This window comes from Sturnira hondurensis, unplaced genomic scaffold (genome assembly GCF_014824575.4).
Source record: "Sturnira hondurensis isolate 20B ecotype Veracruz unplaced genomic scaffold, ASM1482457v3 Scaffold0015056, whole genome shotgun sequence".
In the NCBI taxonomy this organism is placed as follows: Eukaryota; Metazoa; Chordata; class Mammalia; order Chiroptera; family Phyllostomidae; genus Sturnira; species Sturnira hondurensis.
The window spans coordinates 157,755-180,626 of NW_028087687.1; the positions used below are offsets into that span (position 1 = coordinate 157,755).

General features: G+C 43.2%; 1 protein-coding gene across 4 annotated transcripts in view; it reads left to right on the top strand.

Annotated features, from left to right (window-relative positions):
- The window catches only part of ATP8A1 (ATPase phospholipid transporting 8A1), a 215,101-nt gene that overhangs the window by 11,643 nt on the left and 180,586 nt on the right, over window positions 1-22,872 (top strand). For 3 of the 4 annotated variants that reach the window (XM_037064230.1, XM_037064233.1, XM_037064231.1), the window contains exons 2-4: window positions 17,271-17,385; window positions 18,565-18,664; window positions 19,612-19,710. In XM_037064230.1, coding sequence (XP_036920125.1) covers window positions 17,271-17,385; window positions 18,565-18,664; window positions 19,612-19,710 — 314 coding nt within the window. Of the gene's footprint in view, window positions 1-17,270; window positions 17,386-18,564; window positions 18,665-19,611; window positions 19,711-22,872 lie in introns of those variants that run through there. The other variant, XM_037064234.1, reaches the window with a different exon arrangement.

Here is a 22,872-nt window from a genome sequence, read left to right on the forward strand (position 1 = left end):
GTTTTTTGCTAACTTGCTCATTAAGTTCGTTGTAGTAATGCATCTCTTATTCACCCTGTATTTGCAGCCCACATGTGGAGTCATCTGCATCTGGAAGAAAGATTTTAGCAACTTAAAAAAAGTCTCTGAAATGTCTGTAGCAACTTTATTTTCAAGAGGTTTATCTTCTGTAGATTACAATTACTGATTTATTCCACCATGATATTAAATAGTCTTTGAATGTGTAGAAATGGAAAATTTACCACAGTCCCAATTTACCTGCCTTCCCTAGCTACTGCGATGAAGTCATTTTTAAAAATTGTTTGTTTATTGGGGTGTTTTTGAGAGAGAGAAAGAGAGATTGATTTGTTGTTTTACTTATTTATGCCATCATTGGTTGATTCTTATATGTGCCCTGACTAGGGATCGAACTCACAACCTTGGCATATGAGAACAATGCCCTAACCAACTGAGCTACCTAGCCAGGGCTTTGAGACAAAGTCATTTTTGAGACTCTTAACCAGTGTGGTTGTCTGTGGCCGCCCGGATGGGTGCTGGGTGTCTGGCTTCAGGATACAATAAGGATTAGAAAGGAAGCCCCACTGTGCCTTAGATGGAGTGCATTGGGTTCAACCATTGTATTTGTTTTTCAGCTTTAGAGTTTTCTTCTAGCCTTATTGTTTCTGCATTTAGATTTTGCTATTTTAGGTGATAATGTGACTTGCACTCTACAGACAGAAATCTTTTTAAAAAGCTAACATTTGACAGAGGACGGGAGAGAAAGTTCTGACTCAGCTTAACCTACTCCCCACCCATGGCTACGTATTCTTATCTTTTTGTTCAAAGTTCATGGAAGAATCAGTGACATACAACACATGTTGGCCTTTTGTTGACTTGCAAGTAATTATAATTAGCAAAGAAGAAAAAATGCTCTTAATTTCCCTAGGTGCCAAGTTGAAGGTCCCTTGGTCTTACGTGACTTTCCCTGTGGAATCTCTCCTTCTGGCTGGTGAACTGTGCTATGTGTGTTAATTTTAGCTAAGTCTGAACACCAGAGTCTTCAGTCCGAATTGATGCTTTCTTTGTGTCAGACATCTTTCCGTATGTTCAGCTTGTCCTTTTTTTTTCTTTTAAATCCTTTTGGTGCACATTAGAATCACCATCTTTACTGCTTACACTTCATGTGCTTCTAGTCCGAGAGGTGCCCGTCTGCTTGACACAGTGACCACATAAAAAGTCACGTACTTTTGTTCTGTGAGGCAACAACAGAACCTGAGACCATGACTCACTCGGAGTGGGGCTGTCTCCACTCTCCTCGACTCCTTAAGCTCCTGCCCCAAATAATTGACTTGAGAGAAAATGAAATGAGGCAGTTGGGGCTCTCAATAGGCCTGGCGTGATATCTGACTTCCGGCTCTTCCCAGCCGTGTGGCCTCGGGCAGGTCACAGAACCCCTCTGAGACTCTTGTCTTCCTTTGGCAAAATGGTAGTAATACACACCAGTGAGTCACATGCCTCTTGGCTAGAGAGGAGACAAAGCCTGGTTGCACACTGGCATCTCCTGGGGATTCCTGGGTCCCACAGCCAGAGACTGTGATTTCATCCTGGGCGTTGGGGTTGAAACAAGGGGAGATGGTAGTGGCTTGGCCTCCTGAGTATCAGGGGCAGAGATGGGAAGTGTCAGATTCAGGATGTAGCCTGAACACGTCTCTGTCTAACAGATTTGTTGGTGAGTAGGGTGTGGCTTGTTAAAGGGAAGGCGGAGTTGAAAATGACTCAAGTTTTGGGCCCTGAGCCCAGAATGTTGGCACCTTAGAAACGAGTGTGAAGATTCCCACGTGCCAGGATATGTGTGTTGTGCATATTTCTTTTGTTTGGTATTGTTTAGAAAAATTATTGCACTTATCCTAAAATCAGGATTTCCATCTCTACTTTCTCTACCTTCTTTTCTCCAGATATTCTTTGGAACTTCAATAAGCATCTCCATTAGTGTCTTACCTGTTCCACACTGCTGTGGATTTTAGACACCTAGGAACCGTGTAATTCTAGAGATGGGACTTTCTGCTCCATAATCAGAAATGAGAATAGGCTTTCTAGTCTTTCATGTTCTTTTGGTTTTTGAGGTGCTCCACACTGCAGACATGTTCTTCAGAATGAGAAAGTAAATGGAAGCCACAGTGGGTGCTAAGCAAAAAATGTTCCTGGAATTCGCATCTGGGTAGTGATTGGGATAAAATAAAGCTGTGCAAATTGTGGGCGCTGAGCCTTTAGCGGCTGGTTTTGACGTCTCGTGGCATTTCCCCCTTACCCTGTGTGGTTGGCCCATCACACTTCGCTCAACAGCGGTCACAGGTGCCCTCCGCACATCCACACGCCGATTTCATGGTTCTCAGTAGTGGTGGTATCACTTGGGGGCAACAGTGTTTTGCACTCTTTCTGCACCAAGTGTTTTCTGCTTATGATTTTAGAAAGTTCTTGAAATATCTGTCCAATCTCTCCTCTCCTTGTTCTTGTCCTGCGTGTGAATTGGGTAAAACTAATGGCGCTTTCACACACATGTCGGTGTCACCCGCATGTCAGTGTCACTGCCTTCCTGTCACCCAGCACCGTGCTGCATTGCAACTTTTAAGGTTTTGCAGCCCACCGGCTGCCATTCTCACCTCCTAGCTTACTCCGTTTAGTGGAAGCTTGTCTTCTTTCTCAGCCACATTCTTGCCCCCTGAAGGCCACCGGCCATGTCTTGCTCTTGTGCAGGTGACTCCGAAATCTTGGAGCCCGCCCTGTGCACGCAGCCTTGGTGGGTTCTTTAATACTGCCCACGGTGCTGAAGGCAGACCAGCCTTCCCGGGGCCGCCCCCGTCCTCAGGGTTGGGTTGGGAGCTGGGGGTGTTCTCCAGTGCCCCTTGATGGATTTCCTACTTTTCTAGCCTTGTTCAGTGGACTCCTTGGATATTTTACGTGTCATCAATGGCAGGTAATCGTGTCACCCCTTTTCTTATCTGGGGTAGTGCCTGGCCCGGAATAAAGGCTGTTGTGTTTGTGAGCAGTTTGTATTGCTGTGCGTGCTGCCCCGACTTCTCCGCCAATGCCAGAATTAGCAGGTAGGCTTTAGGTGTTTTTGATGGTTGAGGCTTTGTTTAAAAATAAAGGTGAATATTTTTTCCCTCTTGCAAAATAACAATGGTGGTAAACAGCCAACTCCAGCAAACTCCACTGACTCATTCTGAGAATAATGCAGCAGCAAAGTGATATTATTTGGGTATTTCTGCTTCTTTTAATAAGACAGGGGTGAGATTGCTGAACCAGTCCTGTCTGTCCCCTTTTTTGTGTTGTAAAGTGCAGAAATCGCTCTGAACACGAAAGTTGTAATAATTCAGATTACTGCATGGCTGTGTTAGTATGTTTTAAGGGCTGGCTTTTTCAGAGCTTTACTTCAGTTACAGCTTCCTATGAATGCATTGCTACTGAAGTCAGCAAGGTTAATTACCCTAAATGCATTTTTATCAACTAATTCAATAATGCCATTTTCCTTCCACTGTGCAAAGTGATTAAAACCCGCTCATGCATTGGCACTGTACTCCTTGTTCTCTGATTACCTCATAATTGTATTTTTTTAGAAATATTTTAAAAACAGGACACCATGGACTTCTACAGCTGGAGGGACTTAGAGACCAGCTAGAGCAGCAAGCCCCCGAGACAGCCTCCTGGCCAGTGGTTACCCAGCCCCTGGTGAATCCCTCTCCGGTCTAAGACTCACACCCCCTTGTAAAACAGCCCACTTCATTCTCAGACAATTCTAATTCTTCACAAGTGCTTTCTTGCTAAGCAAGCAATGAAAGCAATAAAAGTATTTACAGTCTACATGTCTTGCTGGGTTGAATTATATTTGCACAGTTGATTTTTCTGAGGCCTTAGTATTGGAACTTCAGCTTGTTCAATCTTGTAAAACCTTCCTGAATTCTGGTTATTTTCATGTTATCTGTGCATTTATTAATTCTGCCACATCCGTCTCTATCCTGTCGTTCAAACCCAGGCTGTCTGGCTCCAGGGCCCTCACGAAGTTATGCCTGGAAGCATCTGGGAGATCCTCCGGGATCAGAGCAGAGCCTCTCAGGACGCAGGCCCTGGGGCCTCTCGCTCCACCCGGTGTTGCCCCGTTTGTTCCTCTGGGCATCCACTCCAGTCTCCGCTTCATACTTGCGGTTGTACGTGGCTTCGGGGAGCTGTGACTCCCCTCCCGCCACTCTCCAGGACAGTCTCTGCTCAGTGCCAGGTCCCCCTGCCTGTGTCTCTGGATCTCAAGTCCACATTCCCAGAAGGAAACCTGATTAGCCTTGTTGGCCAGATGCCCCCCGTTGACCCCAACAGCCGGGCCGGGATGTAGGCCAGGAGCCAGTGGGCAGGGGCGGGGCGGTAGGGGGCAAGAGCCCGGGATGTCCCAGGGTAGGCTGCTTCAGAAGGGCTTGCAGGCAGAGACAGTGTCGGTTTGAGCTCCTCTGCGGATGTTTGTCCTCTAGTTGTAAACCCACGTCATTGTGTAATCATAGAATTGTGTCTCGATTTTATAAGAATGGGACCTGGCTGAAAGCATTGTTGAAATCCAAAATGCTAAGGATTTGGTCAATGACATTATTGTTTCGACTTAATTGATATAAAGAACTTTTTAAAGGGAAAAGTTTCCTTTTCGTCTCTGACCCTATATCCTGTGTGTGACAAGCACCCCTTTTAAAACATTGAAGTCCGCCCTGGCTGGTGTAGCCCAGTGGATTGAGCGCGGGCCTGCAAACCACACAATCTCGGTTCGATTCCCAGTCAGGGCACATGCTTGGGTTGCAGGCCACTTCCCGGTTCCTGGCAGGGGACGCACAAGAGGCAACCATACATTGATATTTCTCTCTCTCTCTCTTTCTCTCCCCTTCCCTTCCCCTCTAAGATAAATAAATAAAATCTTAAAAAAAAAAAACATTGAAGTCCTACTCAGTGTTAACTGCATTCTCAATATAAACAGGTCTAGTTTCTCTAGACTTGTGAATTGATTATCTTCAAATGTTTACATAGGTCTTTTAGAAGCTGTAGATCACATTTATATAAATCTGAGAACTCTGAAAGCACACGAGTAGAGCACCATGTTCGTGAACAGTTATTTAAAATGTCCGGAATCTGTCGTCTTCCCGTGTGAGAACGCAGGGGCCTTACTCTCTCGTCTTCAGCCTTTGGAGCCACTTCTATTCACTGTGGTTCTTCTATTAGTAACGGCGTCACTGTCCTGCAGGTTCAGATAGTTTTGTACATTTAAACATTTTATCTAATGCTGTGAGATATTAATTCATTCAGAGCACTGGGCACTGCCTTTGCTTTTTAAAATAATCCCCTAAGCCCTGGCTGGTGTAGCTCAGTGGATTGAGCGTGGGCCTGTGAAGCAAAGGGTCACTGGTTCGATTCCCAGTCAGGGTACATGCCTGGGTTTCAGGCCAGTTCCCAGCAGGGGGCGCACAAGAGGCAACCATTGATATTTCTCTCCCTCTCTCCTTCCCTTTCCCTCTAAAGAGAAATAAATAAAATCTTTAAAAATAGTAATAATAATAATAATTCCCTAACTTCTCTTTTGCTTTAGTTCCTCCAACTAATGTTGGTTCTAACCTTTCTAGTCTTTTTTTGGGTAATATTTTATTTATTTTTCTTTAGAGGGGAAGGGAAGGCGAGAAGGAGAGAAATGTCAATGTATGGTTGCCGTTTGTGCATCCCCTGCCGGGAGTTGGCCTGCAGGGAACTGGCCTGCAACCCAGGCATGTGCCCTGACTGGGAATCGAACCTCGATCGTGTGGTTTGCAGGCCCGCACTCAATCCACTGAGCTACACCAGCCAGGGCCCTAACCTTTCTAGTCTTAAGATGATTATCCTTGATAGAGAATGAGGTGGAGTCAAAGAAGTAGGAGTTGAGGAGTTCTGCTTTCTATTTCATCACCCATTAACATCACATCCTCTAACTCGGGCGGCAGACCCAGGCCATCGATGCCTGGGGCTCCAAATGTAGGGGAGAAAACATTCTGGTAGTCTAACATTTAAAAAAAATCTTTCCTCCCTTCTCAGATGTTTGTGCATCTGTTATTATTCACTGCTGGACGTGGGAGCCGCTTTTCAATCTTTCCTGTGGTTGTTTTGATCTTTTACTTGTTCCGTGACTTCTGTGCAGCAGCAGGGCCTCCTAGACAACGCCTCCCTTTCCCCCTTTGTCAGGACTTTTCCTAACGAATCGGCACATTGCGGCAGATGGTCTTCAAACTTCTGCCTTTCTTGGGTCTTGAGAACTTGTCGTATGCCCTCCCGAAGGCCAGAGGCGAGTATGGCTTAGCCTGGTCTTTCCCTCTTTGGCTGTCAAAGGCCCTTTCACACAGTTACACCTTCTGGGAGAGTCATTACTGCCTTTTCCCTTTTGCATCGAGCAGAATCCAGTATATGCAGTAGCAATTCCTCATCTTGTTTCCTGAATGAATGTGAAGCCAAGGCAGGTTAATGATGCCTGTAGCCCATTGAGACTCCTAGGAGATGCCCGGTCATTGAGACCCCTCCTCGCTAGTGCAGTCCGTTTCTGGGCCAATTTTCAATTCTATACAGAGAACAAACCGTTGATTTCTTCTCTCTGACCAAGCGATCTGTGGGATATTCCCAAGGCAATATCATAAATTTCCTTTCGTCTTTCGTTGCTCTTCTTCCTTTTCCTCTGAAGCGTGATTGGGCGTGACTAAATGTTTTCATCACTGTCTTCAGCAACTTGACATGCCCACGATGATTACTTTTCTGAGTTCTTTTTTCTGGCTGGCGGCCAAGGAGACAGGCGTGCTCACTGTGTGTGAGGCGCAGCATCAGGCGTGCCGTAGCCTTCCCTGTAACACTGCCCAAGGTGACCTTTCCCATGAAAGTCAGGGCTGTTCTTTTCACCTAGAACTCACAGTGCTGCTTTGGGAGCTTGCTGCAGTTCCGCTGAGTTCAGGAAGTGTTAAACCGTTATCTTTTCCTGTTTCAGGCAGAAATGCTGGTGCCGTGTTTTCACACGTGTGTATTTTTACCTCAGTTCCCACACAGACGCTTAAAGAAAAATATTACGTACCATGCATGGTAGTGACAGGTCCTGGTAGGGGACGATGTCAGTGGGTATCGGGAGGATAGGGACAAGACCATAAAGTTCTGGGAATTGTTGGATATCTGACATTAAAATAGAGAATTGAGTAAACATTTATTGCATGCAAGGGACTTCCCTGAAGTGCTAAGTTTCTTGCCCATTTAGAGTAACGTGCATGATACTTACATGTTCCCTTATGTCTGACTTGTCCTCAGTGTGTAAGTTAGATACATCTGTAACATCTATTGCTATCCTCGGTTGCTATATACCTAAGAAGATTGAAAGATTAATGTTGGAGTGGTAAAAGACCACTGTCTATATTCAAAACTTTTGCAGGTGACACTTCAAGGAACCATGGTCAGGGAAGGTACTTTGACACCTAAGTGGCATCTGACAAGGCTGTGAGGGTCGGAGGGGGCTGTGGCTGAAACAGCGGTGAGGATGGAATAGGGCCAATCAAGGAGAAGGAGTTACAAGGAGGGGTCAGGTCAAGCTTCATTGCTGAGTGAATGAATGCATCCCTCCATCAGTGTCAAAGCTGGGCTGCACTTGGTCGATTTCCAAGCATTGCCCCGACTCTGGTACCCACTGGTGCTCTGACCATGACTGGTTAGTTCTCCATACGAGAAGCAAAGTTTCCACATCTTCATTATTTTTAGAATAATTCTTTATTTTTTAAAAGTGAACCCTTTTGTACAAGGAAAAACAAAAAGTTTGAAGGAAATGACCATTGTTTTACATCATCAGGGTAAGTGGATATTCTTTATTACCACATTAGTTATAACTTTTAGATTTGTCATAGTTGCATGAGCAAGAGGGGAAATGAGAGGCAGCTAGAGAGAGGGAAAACTTTTTGGCTGTTGTGTGACCCGTAATTATCCCAGAACATGCTGCACTCAGGGCTGGGTTAGGGCAGCTGTTCACACCAAAGGAGATCTGAGCTAGCAAGCAGGGCCTGTGAGGGAAAACTCTAGGCAGCCTGGTGACTTGGGCAGGGGGCAGAGTAGCTGTGGTTCTTGATACCACTTCATGCAGAGCAGAAAAGCCAGCTCGCAATTAGGGTATAGGGAACAGGTTTCAGCAACTGGAAGAAGACTGGCCCGATCCAGGTGCAGTGTCACTGCCCAGCTGCATTGGATGGGCATTGGGACAGGTCTTGGCTTCCAGCTGAGGACGACTGGAATGCCTCTGCTGAGATTTTGTAATATAGAAACGGAGCTACCTTTAAGCAGGTGGGGTAGTTCCCGGAATCAAGTGAATAGCTTTACAGGAAGGTCAAGGACGAACCAAGGCAGCTTGACTAATGGGCAGGTACTTCAGGATGCCACAGAATCAGTCTTAATCTGTGCTCACCTTTTTTTTTTTAAAGATTTCATTTATTTTTAGAGAGAGAGGAGAGGAAGGGAGAAAGAGAGGGAGAGATACTTCAAAGTGTGGTTACATATGGTGCTCCCCCTGCTGCGGATCTGGCCCCACAACCCAGGCATGTGCCCTGACTGGGAATCGAACTGGCGACCCTTTGGTTCCCAGGCCAACTCTCAATCCACTGAGCCACACCAGCCAGGGCTGTGCTCAGCCTTTTCATATGTCCAGACTGAGCATTGTGATTAGCCTACCATGGACCATGGACCCACCTTTGAGACAAAAATGGGAATTGTACGTGATGGACCAGCCCCTCAAGACTGCCTACAGTTGAGGAAAGGGCTGTTTTCCAAAGAAAATCCAAGGACCGTTTTCAGGAAAAGCAGAGTGAGTTGGAATGAGCAGCAGATGTCCCCTGCATAGAGCCTGAATCGGTATACGCTGAGTAGGGAAGGTGTATTGATGCAATCTAAAATTTCATTTCCCCTCTGCCTGTTGCAGTCGTGGTCCAGAAACATGTTGCTAAATAGTTTCTATTTCATTCCATGTTTTAGAAGCGTTTGACTTCTGCAGTTTCATATTTCAGTGAGTTCAACCTTTTCCATCTCACTGCACACATAAAGTAACTACTAAAATTCTTTAGCACACCAAAAAGTATATTTTTTGCCAATCTGACAAAAAAATGGGTATAATTTTGATTCATTCACACCAGACAGCTATTGTTGGGTTGGCTGTTTTCATTTTTGAATTTGACCATCTAGGGGAAAAGAGGTCAGTTCCCCTGACTAAGGAGTCAGGTGTTGCATGTTTTAAAATTTCTTGCAGCACACTGGGTGAAAATCACCACCATACTTGAAAATGTAGTTGTATATCTCTATCTTTAAAGCTCCTAGTTCACTGTGTGCAGAGTGGTGGGGTGTTCTGTGCCCACCTCGCTGCCTGGACAGCCGCTGTCGGCTCACAGTGGACACTGCAAATGANGAATCGGTATACGCTGAGTAGGGAAGGTGTATTGATGCAATCTAAAATTTCATTTCCCCTCTGCCTGTTGCAGTCGTGGTCCAGAAACATGTTGCTAAATAGTTTCTATTTCATTCCATGTTTTAGAAGCGTTTGACTTCTGCAGTTTCATATTTCAGTGAGTTCAACCTTTTCCATCTCACTGCACACATAAAGTAACTACTAAAATTCTTTAGCACACCAAAAAGTATATTTTTTGCCAATCTGACAAAAAAATGGGTATAATTTTGATTCATTCACACCAGACAGCTATTGTTGGGTTGGCTGGTTTCATTTTTGAATTTGACCATCTAGGGGAAAAGAGGTCAGTTCCCCTGACTAAGGAGTCGGGTGTTGCATGTTTTAAAATTTCTTGCAGCACACTGGGTGAAAATCACCACCGTACTTGAAAATGTAGTTGTATATCTCTATCTTTAAAGCTCCTAGTTCACTGTGTGCAGAGTGGTGGGGTGTTCTGTGCCCACCTCGCTGCCTGGACAGCCGCCGTCGGCTCACAGTGGACACTGCAAATGAGTGCTCTGCTGCCACAATGCACAGCCTGGGACTTCACCTCCCTTCGGTAGCTCTACGGACTGCTTCTGTATTTCTGATTAAATAAACTGCACATGTGTGTGTAAATAAAATACAAACATCTCAATTATTTAGCCTAAGATTGTTTTGTTCCAGAAACTTGAACCAAAAAAATTTAGATGAGGGCTTTTAATTTATTATTGTTTTTCCAAGAGAACAAAATAAAAACATGTTTAAACCTCTAGAACGGACCATTCAGCAATGCTCATCATTTCCTAAGGTGAGTAACAGCGACCTTTAATCACACCTAAGTTCTGCACTTGTGCCGTTAAGTCTCTGGTTAGTTTCCCAGTTCATTCTCTTTTATTAGATTCTGCATCTGCTTCCGGCGTGGCCCTTTGTCTCAAGACCTCATTCTAGGTCAAGAAACGTGAGCAATTCGCACGGTCTCTTTAACGTCTTAATATTGGAAACCACTGAGTAAAAAAGATGTGTACTTGAATTCTCCTGAATATGCTTGGGAGTTAATATAACAGATTTTCTGATCCCAGTTACAGCCTCACTCACAGCTGCAGTGATGTGGAGTCCACAACAATGTAACGGTTCTCTGTCACCTCATTACCAGGCAACAGGACGATTTTCATACTTGGTTCTCTTCTCCCCACCCCTCCTCCCCACCCCTGCTTTTCTGTTGCATAACCTCTAGACAGATAACAGTTTTGGAGAAAAGATGTACTTATTTAACATTAATTTATGTAAGCATAGAGCCAAATCGATTATTTTACTGTCTAGATTCATTCACTGGTCACAGTTTTAATTAAATAGTATTCCGTTAAAAAACATTAATCCCTACATTAGTGTTTCTAAGGCTTTTTCCCGTCTTGAAGATTTCACAGGGAAGGTTGCCTGTATAATCTCTTGGGAGAACAAGGTGACTGGAACTGTTTGAGTGACAAGCAAGCATTGTGCTACATTTGCTAACCTACTAATATCACGTAACCTTCATATTAATCCTGTTTTATGCATGAGGAAGCTGAGGCGCAAAGTGCAAAAGAATTTTCCCAGTGTCACGTAGAACCGCCATGATCCAAATCTGAACACTGATCTGATGACAAAGCCCATTCCCTCTCCCCACAGGCTGCCTTTTTTATTTCAATGATACAGATGATAGCTAGAATGTTAGTGCACGAGGAGTTAGGCACTGCCCCAAGTGCTTGGCACATGCAGCATCTTGTTTAATTCCCTCAAAAAGCTGTGAGAGAAGGTGGGCGGCTAGAGGTTCGGTAGTTCTCTAAGGTTACCATGGCGCATAACTCATGGGCCTAAACTGTCTCTCTCTTCCTGGCCTGTGCGCCCAGTCCCGACTCTGTAACACCTTCTCTTATTGTACCCTGTGCTCTCGACAGTATCAGTTACCATCCTACAGTGAGGAAAAGATGCCTGGTATCTAAAGACTGGATTTCACAGGTGTGAAGACTATTCCATAAGTGGTTAATAATTGGTTGAATTTGTTTTTTTATTTCATCGTTATTGTATGTTTTAACATTACCTGTTAGTCCCCTTACACCTCCTCCCCATTTGTTGTATTTCAAATCTTATGTTTCTTTTAAGTCCTGGGCTTTTGCTCAGAGCAGCACCCGGCAGTGGGTATATGTGTCATCATATGAGTACAGTGGCGGAATGATGAGAGGCAGGGAGAGGCTGTAACTGTCCAACCAGCCGCGCCTCCAAAAATATCACCTACACATTCACTTCTTTTCATCCCTGTCACCACAATCTCACCCAGGCCCCATCAGTCTTCATCTGGATTGTTATAGTAGCCCCCAAATGACCTTCCAGCCTGAAACTTCTAGTGGATTTCTATCGTGTAAAGACTATAAATGTAAGTTCCTTGTTGTCTCTCCCAATCTGGCCCTGCCTGTTCTTGTTTGATGCTCTTGTCCACTGTGACTGCTCCTCACGTCCCTGCAAATGCCAAGCTCGTTCTTGCCTCCCATGCTTTGCTCCTGTTCTTCCACCATTGGTTTACACTGTCCTTCATCCTTCTTGACTGAAGCCCTCACTGAGGTCTCAACTGGAGAGGCCTTCCCTTCCCACTCAGTAGGAAGCAGCGATGATGGTAGTGATAACATTACGCGATGAGTGCAGCTAGCGTTTCTGGAGCTCTTACCACATGCGAGGCATTGTTCTCCACATTTGCTGACTCAGCGGGTCCTCACAACCCCCTGTGAGGGAGGTACTATGATCATTTCTATGTACAGATGATGAATGGAAGCACTGAGAGTTCTAGCAATGATTCTACCAATTGCTTGTTTTCTTCATCACACTTACCATGACCTGTAATTATATTGTTCTCCAGAGAATAAGTCTCCAACAAGAAGGGACCTTATCTTATTTTCTGCTGTTTCTGCAGCTTTTTAAAAAATGGCTGCCACATAGTAGGCACTCATGTTGAACATCTGTGTTGAATGAATGAATGAACTAATGAACAATGGGTTTGGTGTTTGAGTCATGATATTTGTGATGAGAAATGGAAAACTTCAGAGACGATAATTCTGCTGTGATTGTATGAAAGGACTAAAGGCCTTTCACTAAAATAGCTATTGAGCATTTTCTTCCTGTTAGTTACCTTATTCTGTGTGAACATTAGCATGCAATCATGAATCTAGGCAGAGGTAGAAAGAAAGACTACATGTCAACATACTCAGTAACCCGTTAGTCACTGGTCAACAGGTGAGTCCCAGGGACAGTAGTTGGTGGCCACAGATTATCGTCACTACTGATCTTTTTCAAACAGGGAGGTGTAGCCATGACCACAAAGTACTCTTTGCCTTTGTGGCTAGGATCTGGCTGCAGATTATGTCAGGCAGCCATTGCAGTGAAACATTGGGCTCAAGTCGGGAAATTATGTTTTGTTTTTAAATTTTCCTGTTTTTCTGAACCAATGAGAAGTCAACAGTTTTGTTCCCGGTGCCCAGCCATTACGAATGTCACAGGACTTTAGAGCTGAAAAGGAGCTTAAGATCATTAGCCTATCATCCTCGCTTTATAAGGCAAGAGAACAACCCCCCAGGGAGTAAGCGGCTTGCTTGGGGGCCACGTAAGTGATCACCGGAAGAACCAGAGCTTGCCACACGACCACTAAGAAGGTTTAATGGCCCAACACTCTTAGGGGAAGATGAACACATGTCCACTTCAGGGCTGTGAGTAGGATGCTGACCCATCATCATCCTATGTTTTCTCATCAAGAAAATTATTGCTAGAAGCTGAAATGGTCCCCAGGAGGATGCTGCTTATATCTCCTTATTTAGTAATGCAAAGTCATATCCTCTCCTGGCACATTCAGTAGCTAAAACCTTTTGCTTAACCTACGGGCGAAGAAGGTTGTGAATAGGCCCCACCTTCCATGAAGACTCTGAGAACTGTTAATGGACCTGTCACTCACCCTCCTCCACTCTGCTTTCTCTGAGGGGAAGACACAAGAGCTGGCTCAGTCCTCAGGAAGTCTTTAGAAGGCAAGACAGGTGGATGAGGAGCTACTTGAATGATTTATGTGAACAAGCCCTGTACATTATTAAACAAGTCCAATGGGCATAGCTTCCTCCCTTAGAACAGAATAAACTATGTACACTCATAGGGGGTGTCCAACCCATGGCCCAGGGGCCATATGCAGCTCAGGATGGCTATGAGTGTGGCCCAACACAAAATCATAAATATGCCCTGGCTTGTGTGGCTCAGTGGATTGAGCACTGGACTGTGAACCAAGTGGTCACTAGTTCAATTCCCAGTCAGGGCATGTGCCTGGGTTGTGAACCAAGTCCTCAGTAGGGGGTGCTTGAGAGACAACCACACATTGATAGTTCTCTCCCTTTCCCCCTTCCCCTCTCTAAAAATAAATAAAATCTTTAAAAAAAACTATGAGAGTGAACTACATGTAAACAAAAAGCAATGACTTTTTTAAAAATCATAAATTTACTTAAAACATGAGATTTTGTGTGTGTGTGTGTGTGTGTGTGTGATTGCATATCTCAGTGTATTCAATGTGTGGCTCAAGACAACTCCTCCTCTTCCTGATGAGGAGACACCAAAAGGTTGGACACCCCTGGATAGGAAGGAATGGCAACTGTGCCATCTTAGTTTTATCCTCCTTGGGGCAGAGTGGTGGGTTCTTACCCCAGCTACCCTTGCCACTGCTATACATCCATGTCTCGGTGAAGGCATTGCCCGGGTATGAACCCAGGGCCTTTAGGTGGCCCTCAGAGCTGCTAAAGGTGGCAAATTGCAAAGGAAATTTAAAAAAGGAAAAGCATAAATGTAGAGTTACCTGGCACATGTTAAATGGCTGTCACATTGAATGTGGGGAATGTGTTTCCACCTCTAACCCAGAAGAAATATGAGATGACGATTGCTACCTAGCCGTGGCAACCATAGGAAACTAATTCAGAAGCCAAGGCAGTGGGACAAGGGATGCAAAGCAAAATAACAGCCATGAGGGAAGCAGAAAATGTCAGAGGAGAAGCCAGTGTTACTTCTGGAAAGAGAAGTTCACTGGCAACTTTCATTTGCATTTCTTAAGAAAATTTTCCTCACTTATAGTCAGCAATGCAAGGTGACAGATTATAGAGCTGATGGCGTGTATAGTCTTCTCTCAGGAATATGCTCGCCCCTCATCAGCTGTATCTTTGGTGAATATCTTCTCCGATTCAGTAGATTGTCTTTTCATTTTGTCAGTGGTTTTCTTTGCTGTGCAAAAACTTTATAGTTTGATGTAGTCCCATTTGTTTGTTTGTTCTTTTGTTTCCCTTGCCTGAGGAGATAATAGAAAAAAATTGCTAAGAGAAGTGACAGATTTTACTACCTATGTTTTCTTCTAAGGAGTTATATGGTTTCAAATCTTATATTTAAGTCTTTATGCTGTCCTTAAGGAAAATCTAATAGAAGATTTTTAAGAATTTTTCAGATTGATATGCCTCTATTTGATAATCTGTATCTTAGTCTGTTTAGGCTGCTGTAACAAAATTCCGTAGACTGAGTGGCATGTGGACAACAGAAGTTTCTTTTTCTTAGTGTTGAGGGCTGGGAAGTTCAAGACCACAGCACCAGCAGATTCAGTGTCTAGTGAGGACCCACTTCCTCGTTCAAAGCCGCTGTCCTTTCGCTGTGTCCTCACATGATGGAGAGGCTGGAGGGTCACATTGGGGTCTCTTTTACAAGGCCACTAGTCTCGTTCTTGAGGGCCCAACTCTCATATCCCAGTCACCTTCCAAAGGCCCTGCCTCCGAACGCCACCGGTTTGAGGAATAGGGTTTCAACATACGAGTTTTGGAGGGGACACGAAAACATTTGGTCTATAGCAATGCATATGTGAAATTTTGACTGTATAGAACCAGGAGGGAAGCTCGTGTTATATCCAAAACATAATGCAGTGAAAGATAATCTTTCACCACCTGACCACGGGCAAAGCTGCAGGCGTGTGTCTGAAACTGTAAAATGACGAATACAGCAGGACTTCCTGTGAAGCCCTGTGACCTCCAGCGTGATGAGTATAAAATAATGACTCTCGCTGTGTGCCTGTCTACCTGGAAAGCTTTCAGGGGCCCACTGCCAGCCAGGGGGTGCGGTCCAGACTTCTCCACAGGCGTGAGAGGCCCTCCGAGACCCAGCCCGTGTGCTTCCATAGCACCGGATCTCTCTGTCTTTACCTTGCCCCTGGCGTGTGCTTCAGCTTTATTGCCCTCTTTGCATTCCCTGCCCCACCCTGGCCCCTGCCCTGTGGCCCCTGTGCTCCTGATCCTCGCCTTTGCAGAAAACCTAAATGATTATCTGGTTTCATACAGCAATAAAACCCTAGGCAAGCTTTTCTTTTACAGTTTGTTACCAGCTCTTGGCTGCTCTAGTGTGCTTATCAGTGGGTGGAGAAGCATTTGCTTGCCCTCAGAAAAACAAAAACACACACAAAAAAACGGCCAAATAACGACCACTTTGTCATTTGGTGTTTGTTCATTCGGCAAACATTGACTGAGTACCTGCTGCTGGTACTGGTGTTAGGAGATGAGTAACGCAGCACCCGAGGCCCCAGGGACTTCCCTTTCGGGCCGGGGTAGGCGGACTCAGAAGCAGGCAGCAGCAAAACCTTGCGGTGAGTGTTTCTGCTGGGGAGGGCCGGCAGTGCAGAGTGCTGTGGGGTCACAGAAAAGGCTTCAGGAGAGACCCCGTGTTGCAGAGTTTAGGGGAGCAGCTGGCCTTGGCTTGGTGGAAAAGAGGGTGCTGGAGATAAAGTAGTGGTGGTGAGCCTTTGTAGGAAGGGGCGAGGGGGGTGATTTCCTCCAGTCTCCCTGAATTCTCGCAAGGGAAAAATAGCAGTTAAATGTTCTTTATTCTTCTAAGACTTCTATGTATGTTTTAAAGTATTGTCAACTTTGCCAGAATCTAGTTACCTAGTAGAAATTGCCTGCATCTATTGAGTTATTACAATGATTGTGAGATGACTTGAAATGTTTCATCTTAAAAACATTTAAATTTGTGAACATAAATTCGGATTAGTGAGAAGAGTAAGATGATCCTAGTGAGTTAAATAATTGTGACGCTTTCCTTTTTAAACCTCATCGTTCATCCTTTACCTGTCTTCTCCAAAAAGGAAGGAAAACAAACAAAAGGATTAAATACGTATGCTTAATTTTTAAAATGTATTTGAAATTACCTCTATCTTACTAGTATTGTCTAAAACTGTAATGTAAACCAGTTTAAATTTTTTGTTATTTTTGGACATAGTCGCATGGAATGGGAGGAAATTAAATAAGTTGAGCATGTGTGTGGGGGGGAGGCAAACAAAAATTGAAAATTGATGTCACTGTTTTTGAAATAGGTCCGTCTTTACATGACTATTAAATGCTGCCTTTTAAACTTAGCACAGATGTTAAGTGTGAGGATTTTTTTTATTATGAAAGAAACAAGAATACCAACAAGGAGATGCATGTCACATATAACAGATTTTAGGTTATGGAATAGTTATGAAGTGTGGTTTTGGTCTAGAATCAGTCAGGGGTGTCCATCCTTTTGGCGTCTCTGGGCCACACTGGAAGAAGAATAGTTGTCTTGGGCCACACGTTAAATACACAAACCTAATGGGCACTGATGAGGAGAGAAAGGGTTTTAAGTGAATTTACAATTTTGTGTTGGGCTACATTCATAGCCATCCTGGTGGGCCACGGTTGGACACCCCTGCCAGATAATAAAATGAAGCATTTCTTCTCAAGTAAGAAGACTCTCTCCCTTTAAGGTTATGAGAAGACCGATGATGTTTCAGAGAAGACGTCACTAGCAGACCAGGAAGAAATACGGACTATATTCATCAACCAGCCCCAGCTGACAAAATTCTGCAACAACCACGTCAGGTAGGAACTGCTGAAGGATGGTGTGGGGCCAGTTCTCGCAGCCGAGCCCTAAGGCGTCTTCCGGCCACAGTGAAAATGCTCGCTCAGAGCTTTGAGTTAAACCAGTTCAGAGAGCTTACTGGAGGTGGCCAGGCTACTGGCCAGGCTACTTCTCCATCCAGCCAATAAGGAGATGTTAGTAAGAATCTGGAAGCAAGAAGGAGCAGAAGGGATAAGTAGCTGCTCATGGGTAGATGCCTTTGTCTTAACGCTGTTACAGAACAGTAGGCTATTGTTTGAGTTAACATGCTTTTTACATGTTAGAGGAGGTCTTTGCAATTCTTCGCTGAGAATTCCTTTTGGTTAAATACTCTTTAAATGTTGGCTTTTGATGCTTGCAGAATTTCGTGTGGTAGCGAGGAATGGAGGGCTGTGAGGATAACTTCATTGTTCTATTTTCATTCCAGCGATATTATAAGAAGTACCTCTGGCACAGGCCCTCTTCATAAGTGGCCTCTGGAACCAAGTGACACCCCTGGTGCCTGCCTAGTGTTCTTCCAGGGGCAGAATTCGTAGATTTGAGACGTGTCCATTTGAAACGAATATTTATAACTTCAAAATCAAGAGTAACATTTCATAGTCGGGCGGGGGGGGTGTCCCTTTAATTTCCTCCCTGTTTCACTGACAAGATATCCGTGTTCCCGAGACCCACATGGCGGTGTTTGACTGGCTGGGTCTGCCGTGATGAGTGCGGAGGCCTACCCAGGGTGGTAGAGGGGCCACAGAGAAAAGTCAAACAGAAACCCAGACAGCTTGCCACTTCTCTGAAGTTGTCCAAGGACGGTATCTCTATGTAGAGTTTCTGGTCCTGCTCAAATTGCTGGTTTCCTTTTTGCAAGATTTTATTTTCCATTAACGTATTATAAAAGACCTTAACTGAAGTTGCTCTTTGTTGTACAACTGGGTGATTGACCAATGAGAACAAAAGATATGAAGCACAGAACTAAAGTCTTACTATTATTGACCCAGTTCCTTTCCCTCCTTTTCATTTAGGTTAATGACCATTTGTAATGTTCTCCCAATCTGAAATGAAAGACAGATGTTCGTCATCTGATGTTTTATATGGTGATAATAGAATTTTGTCAGCGTTGGAGCTAATTGCGGAGTAATGTTTACGCAACTTTTCATTTTGTCTTCTAGCACTGCAAAATACAACATAATCACGTTCCTCCCACGATTTCTCTACTCCCAGTTCAGAAGAGCCGCCAATTCATTTTTTCTCTTTATTGCACTGCTTCAGGTAAAGTCATGTCGTAAAGTCTCAGTTCAACATCACATGTCCAGCTATTTAAAAATGCCCGGGACCAAGGTTTTGAACCTTATCCCAGCACAGAGAGATCAGCCGGTTTGGGTGGGCATTTCTGGCCCCTGCTACGAGCAGTGTTAGAATTTCACTGCCTCTTTAAGCTTTCTGATTCATTTTTATCAGCTTAACTTGAAACATTTTGTAAATTCTATGTGGCAAGGACTATTCGTTTGGGTGCTAAAGGAAATGGGACTTTTCTTATAATATTAATTTATTTTAGTAACAACAAAGCTGTCATTTCAGAACCTTAGAATACAAGAATTACCGTTTTAAGCTTGTTTCTCTTTGTATTTGAGTTAGTTGTAGTCAGAAAAAAGGTTTGTTTTATTTAAAAAATAGCATACACTCATTGTAAAAAGAATTAGAAAACACAACAAAATATGAAGAAAACATTTATGACTCATTCAGCCACCCAGAAGCAACTACTCTCTTAAAATCTGGGTGTACGTCCTTCTCTATTTTTGTTTTCCCGAACATTGGTTATTAATTTAGTTTACAAAAAGGGGGTCGTAGAGTACATATGTTTAATAATCCATGTAGTAGAAGCATGTGGATATTTTCCTATGTGATTTATTGTGTATCTAAACTATCATTCTTAATGGTTGTATGATATTTTCTTGTATGGATCTGCTGTAATTTATTTAACCCACACCCCTTTGTACGAGTTAGTTCAACTTGAACTGCTTGCTGTGAAGCTAATTAACACACTGTCCCAGCTACTTATTAGGTATGAGCAAATCACCTTTCCTGGTGTTAGTGGGCCAAGATAGTAAAATCAAGGAAGCATGTTTTAAGAGGCCCTAAGAGTCTGTTGTTTTTAAATGTATTATCAACTTGCTAGTTCTCACTGGATTTCTCTTATTTTTTCCCCCTTCAAACAGCAAATACCTGATGTATCGCCAACCGGTCGCTACACGACACTGGTTCCTCTCTTATTTATTTTAGCTGTGGCAGCTATCAAAGAGATAATAGAAGACATTGTAAGTGCTTAATTCTTTCATAAATAAATGGGATTGTTATTTTTATATACAAATTTTAAAACATTATTTAAGTATTTTAATTCTTGGCACGGGCTACTTGAGGTGCCCATTCAACTTAAAAGCATAAAGAATACCCCCCACCCTTGGAATCAGTTTTTCTTCATTTCTATAGAATCAGTACTGCAAAATGCTCATTACTGTGTTTCCTTGTGTTTGTAGTTTATTAATGGAAGAAATGAATTTAAATTTAATAATAGGCTTAGAGAGAAAAATATATTTGACCATAATTTTAAAGTATGTTCAATTTTCCATTTGCACATTAATTTCACATTAAATAGAAACTCCAAACTATCTAAGTGTAAGAGGCTTTATTGTGTTTTTTATTTTTAAATTTATATATCCTAGTTTTCACCTCATTAAATACCTATGATTCCTTTTTATCTTCTTTTAGTAGTTCTCAGTTTCCTTTTCTTTTATTATATTAAAAGAAAGTCACAGTAAATTTTCTATTTTTATTTTTCTGTAGTAGCAGAGAAAAGGGGAAGTCAATTTCCCCTTTATAAAGTACATTCCCCAAAATAAACTCAGGCTTTTTTTTTCTTCTATTTTAACTGTTATTTGAACTACCTTAGTTGAGGAAACCAGTATTTTTTTCAATGCCCTTTAAATTGCTTGTTGGAAATGACCTTTTGTGAAGCCTTAGGCAAGTCAGATGGTAAAGGGAGGAAAGGCTGAGCCGTTCTTCAGAAAGCTCCGATTTAAAGTTGTACACACATTGCTATCCTGGCCGTGTGGGATCAGACTGGGATCTCACTGAGAACGCATAAGCCATAGCACCACTGCGCTCATTAGGCATGGGTCAGCCGACTATTTACATCATCAGTCTCAAAAACATCCAAGTGTCTAAGAGGACGAACAGTGGTTGTGGGTGTGTGCACACACTCGAGTGTAAAACATCCTAGTCCTCCTGGCTGGAAATGGCATACTGTTGGGGACCACTTGCTAAAAGTTTCACGGGCTCCCTTCTCACGTGTACAGTTCCACAAGACTTACCAGCTTTTCGGTCATGGGTGGATTGGGCACTCCGTCAGGATTGACTTCTGTGACAGTTCTTTGTCTTTCTTTGCCTCTCATACTTCCTTTTCTTTCTTTATTTAACCTAGTTTTCACTGAGCATCTGGTACTTACCAGGCATTGTACTATTGTTTTTACAAATGCTTTTCTCATTTAATTCCTTCAATAACTTTGAACGTTGGATATTAACCCCATTTTACAGATAAGGAAGCTGAGGCTTGGCAAAGTCATGCAACTTAGGATATTGATATCACTGCTGTCCCATCTGGTGTGCTCTGCCCCCTTATTTCTGGGGCAGGTCACTAGCAATACTATTAATAACGATTAGTGAACTTTGGGTTCCATGTACTTGCCTTATGTCCTTTACATTTATTAAATCTTCTAACAACCCTTTAAAGAACAAATGATATTATCCCCATTTTACAGATGAGGGTGAAGAGGCACAGAGTAGTGGGTAACTTGTCCAAGGTCACACAGCTATTTAAGTGGGGCTGACAGAATTCAGACAAAGCTCCAGACCCCTTTCCTATAACTATTGCTCAATACTGCCTCTCCTATATTTATCTTTTTATTTAAAAACATTATTTATCTTTATTTTTAAAGAGAAGGGAAGGAAAGGAGAAAGAGGAAAAACATTGATTGGTTGCCTTCTGAACACACCCAGACCAAGGACTGAACCTGCAACCCAGGCGTGTGCCCTGACTGGGAATCGAACTGGTGACCTTTCGGTTTGCAGGACCATATGTGCACAACCAGTTGAGCCGCACCAGCCAGGGCCTTTTGTTTTTACCTTTCCTTAGCAAAACTGAAAGCTCTCTAGCTATGATTTTACTACCCCTTTCTATGAAAATGCATGGTAACTAGAATGGTAGCCAAGAAGTGTTCTTTTTGGTCTTGTTTTTCCTTTTTATTTTTTAAACAAAACCCCTATTGGCATGGTGTAATACTTGGGTACTATTAGAACACAGCTAATTAGACAGTTTCTGAAAGAAATAATATTAGTATTGTGGGGTAATAATAGTACCATTTAAAGTTCTTTTCTAATAAAATACGTGTTAAGAAATGGACTAAAAATGGTCTGTAAGATTGTTTTAACAAGCGGTTTATGTCAAGGTATAAGACGATGGAAAGTTTGAAATATTCCCGGAAAAGAAAAAAAATCAAATAATAGATTAGATAGATGGACAAAGACTTAGATGGCAGGCACTCAGGAGGTGTGTATGAAAGTGCGTCAAACTCTTGCTGCGGTAATCATCACGCCCCAGATGTCAGTGGCTTAAACAGGAGCTCGTTTTTCAGGTCTCAGACACACGGCAGGTTGGTGCTGGGGAGGGAAGAACAGGCAGCACCCGTGTTCATGGAGTCACTTGGGGATGCAGCTGAATCTAGGCTTTGCCGTGCGGAATGCTGGTCATCACAAGACTAAGGAAAGAAAGAATGGAGATCTAATTTTTCCTATGTTTTGGCCCAGAAATGGTGCATGTCACATCTGCCGTCAGCCTAATGTCAGAACTAGGGACATGCAGAAGGGAGGTATACTCTCCCAAGTTCATAAAAATAGAGGAAAACTGGATATTGATGAAGACTCATAATTATGTGTACCATTCTTACATCAGTAAATAAAACAGAGCTTGCATTCTAGTGAAACTTCTTTATATTCTGTTAAACAGCAGTTTTTTAAATTTTAGAATAAAGCTTAGTACCAAAGGAGATATGACCTTACTTGAAAATGGTGTAAAATTGATGGAGAGATCTTCATTTAACAAAAAAGGTGCTTCCTGTCAAATGCTAATTCTTATGGTCAGGGTCAAGGTTGTTTGTCTAATTAATAATATTCACCACTAGGCCCTGGCTGGTGTGGCTCAGTGGATTAAGCACCGGCCTACAAACCAAAGGGTCACCAGTTCAATTCCCAGTCAGAGCACAGGCCTGGGTTGTGGGCCAGGTCCCCAGTAGGGGACGCTTGAGAGACAACCACACATTGATACTTCTCTCTCTCTCTCTCTCTCTTTCTCCCTTTCTCTCTTTCCCTCTTCCCCTCTCTCTAAAAATAAATAAATAATTTAAAAATAATAATACTCAACACTA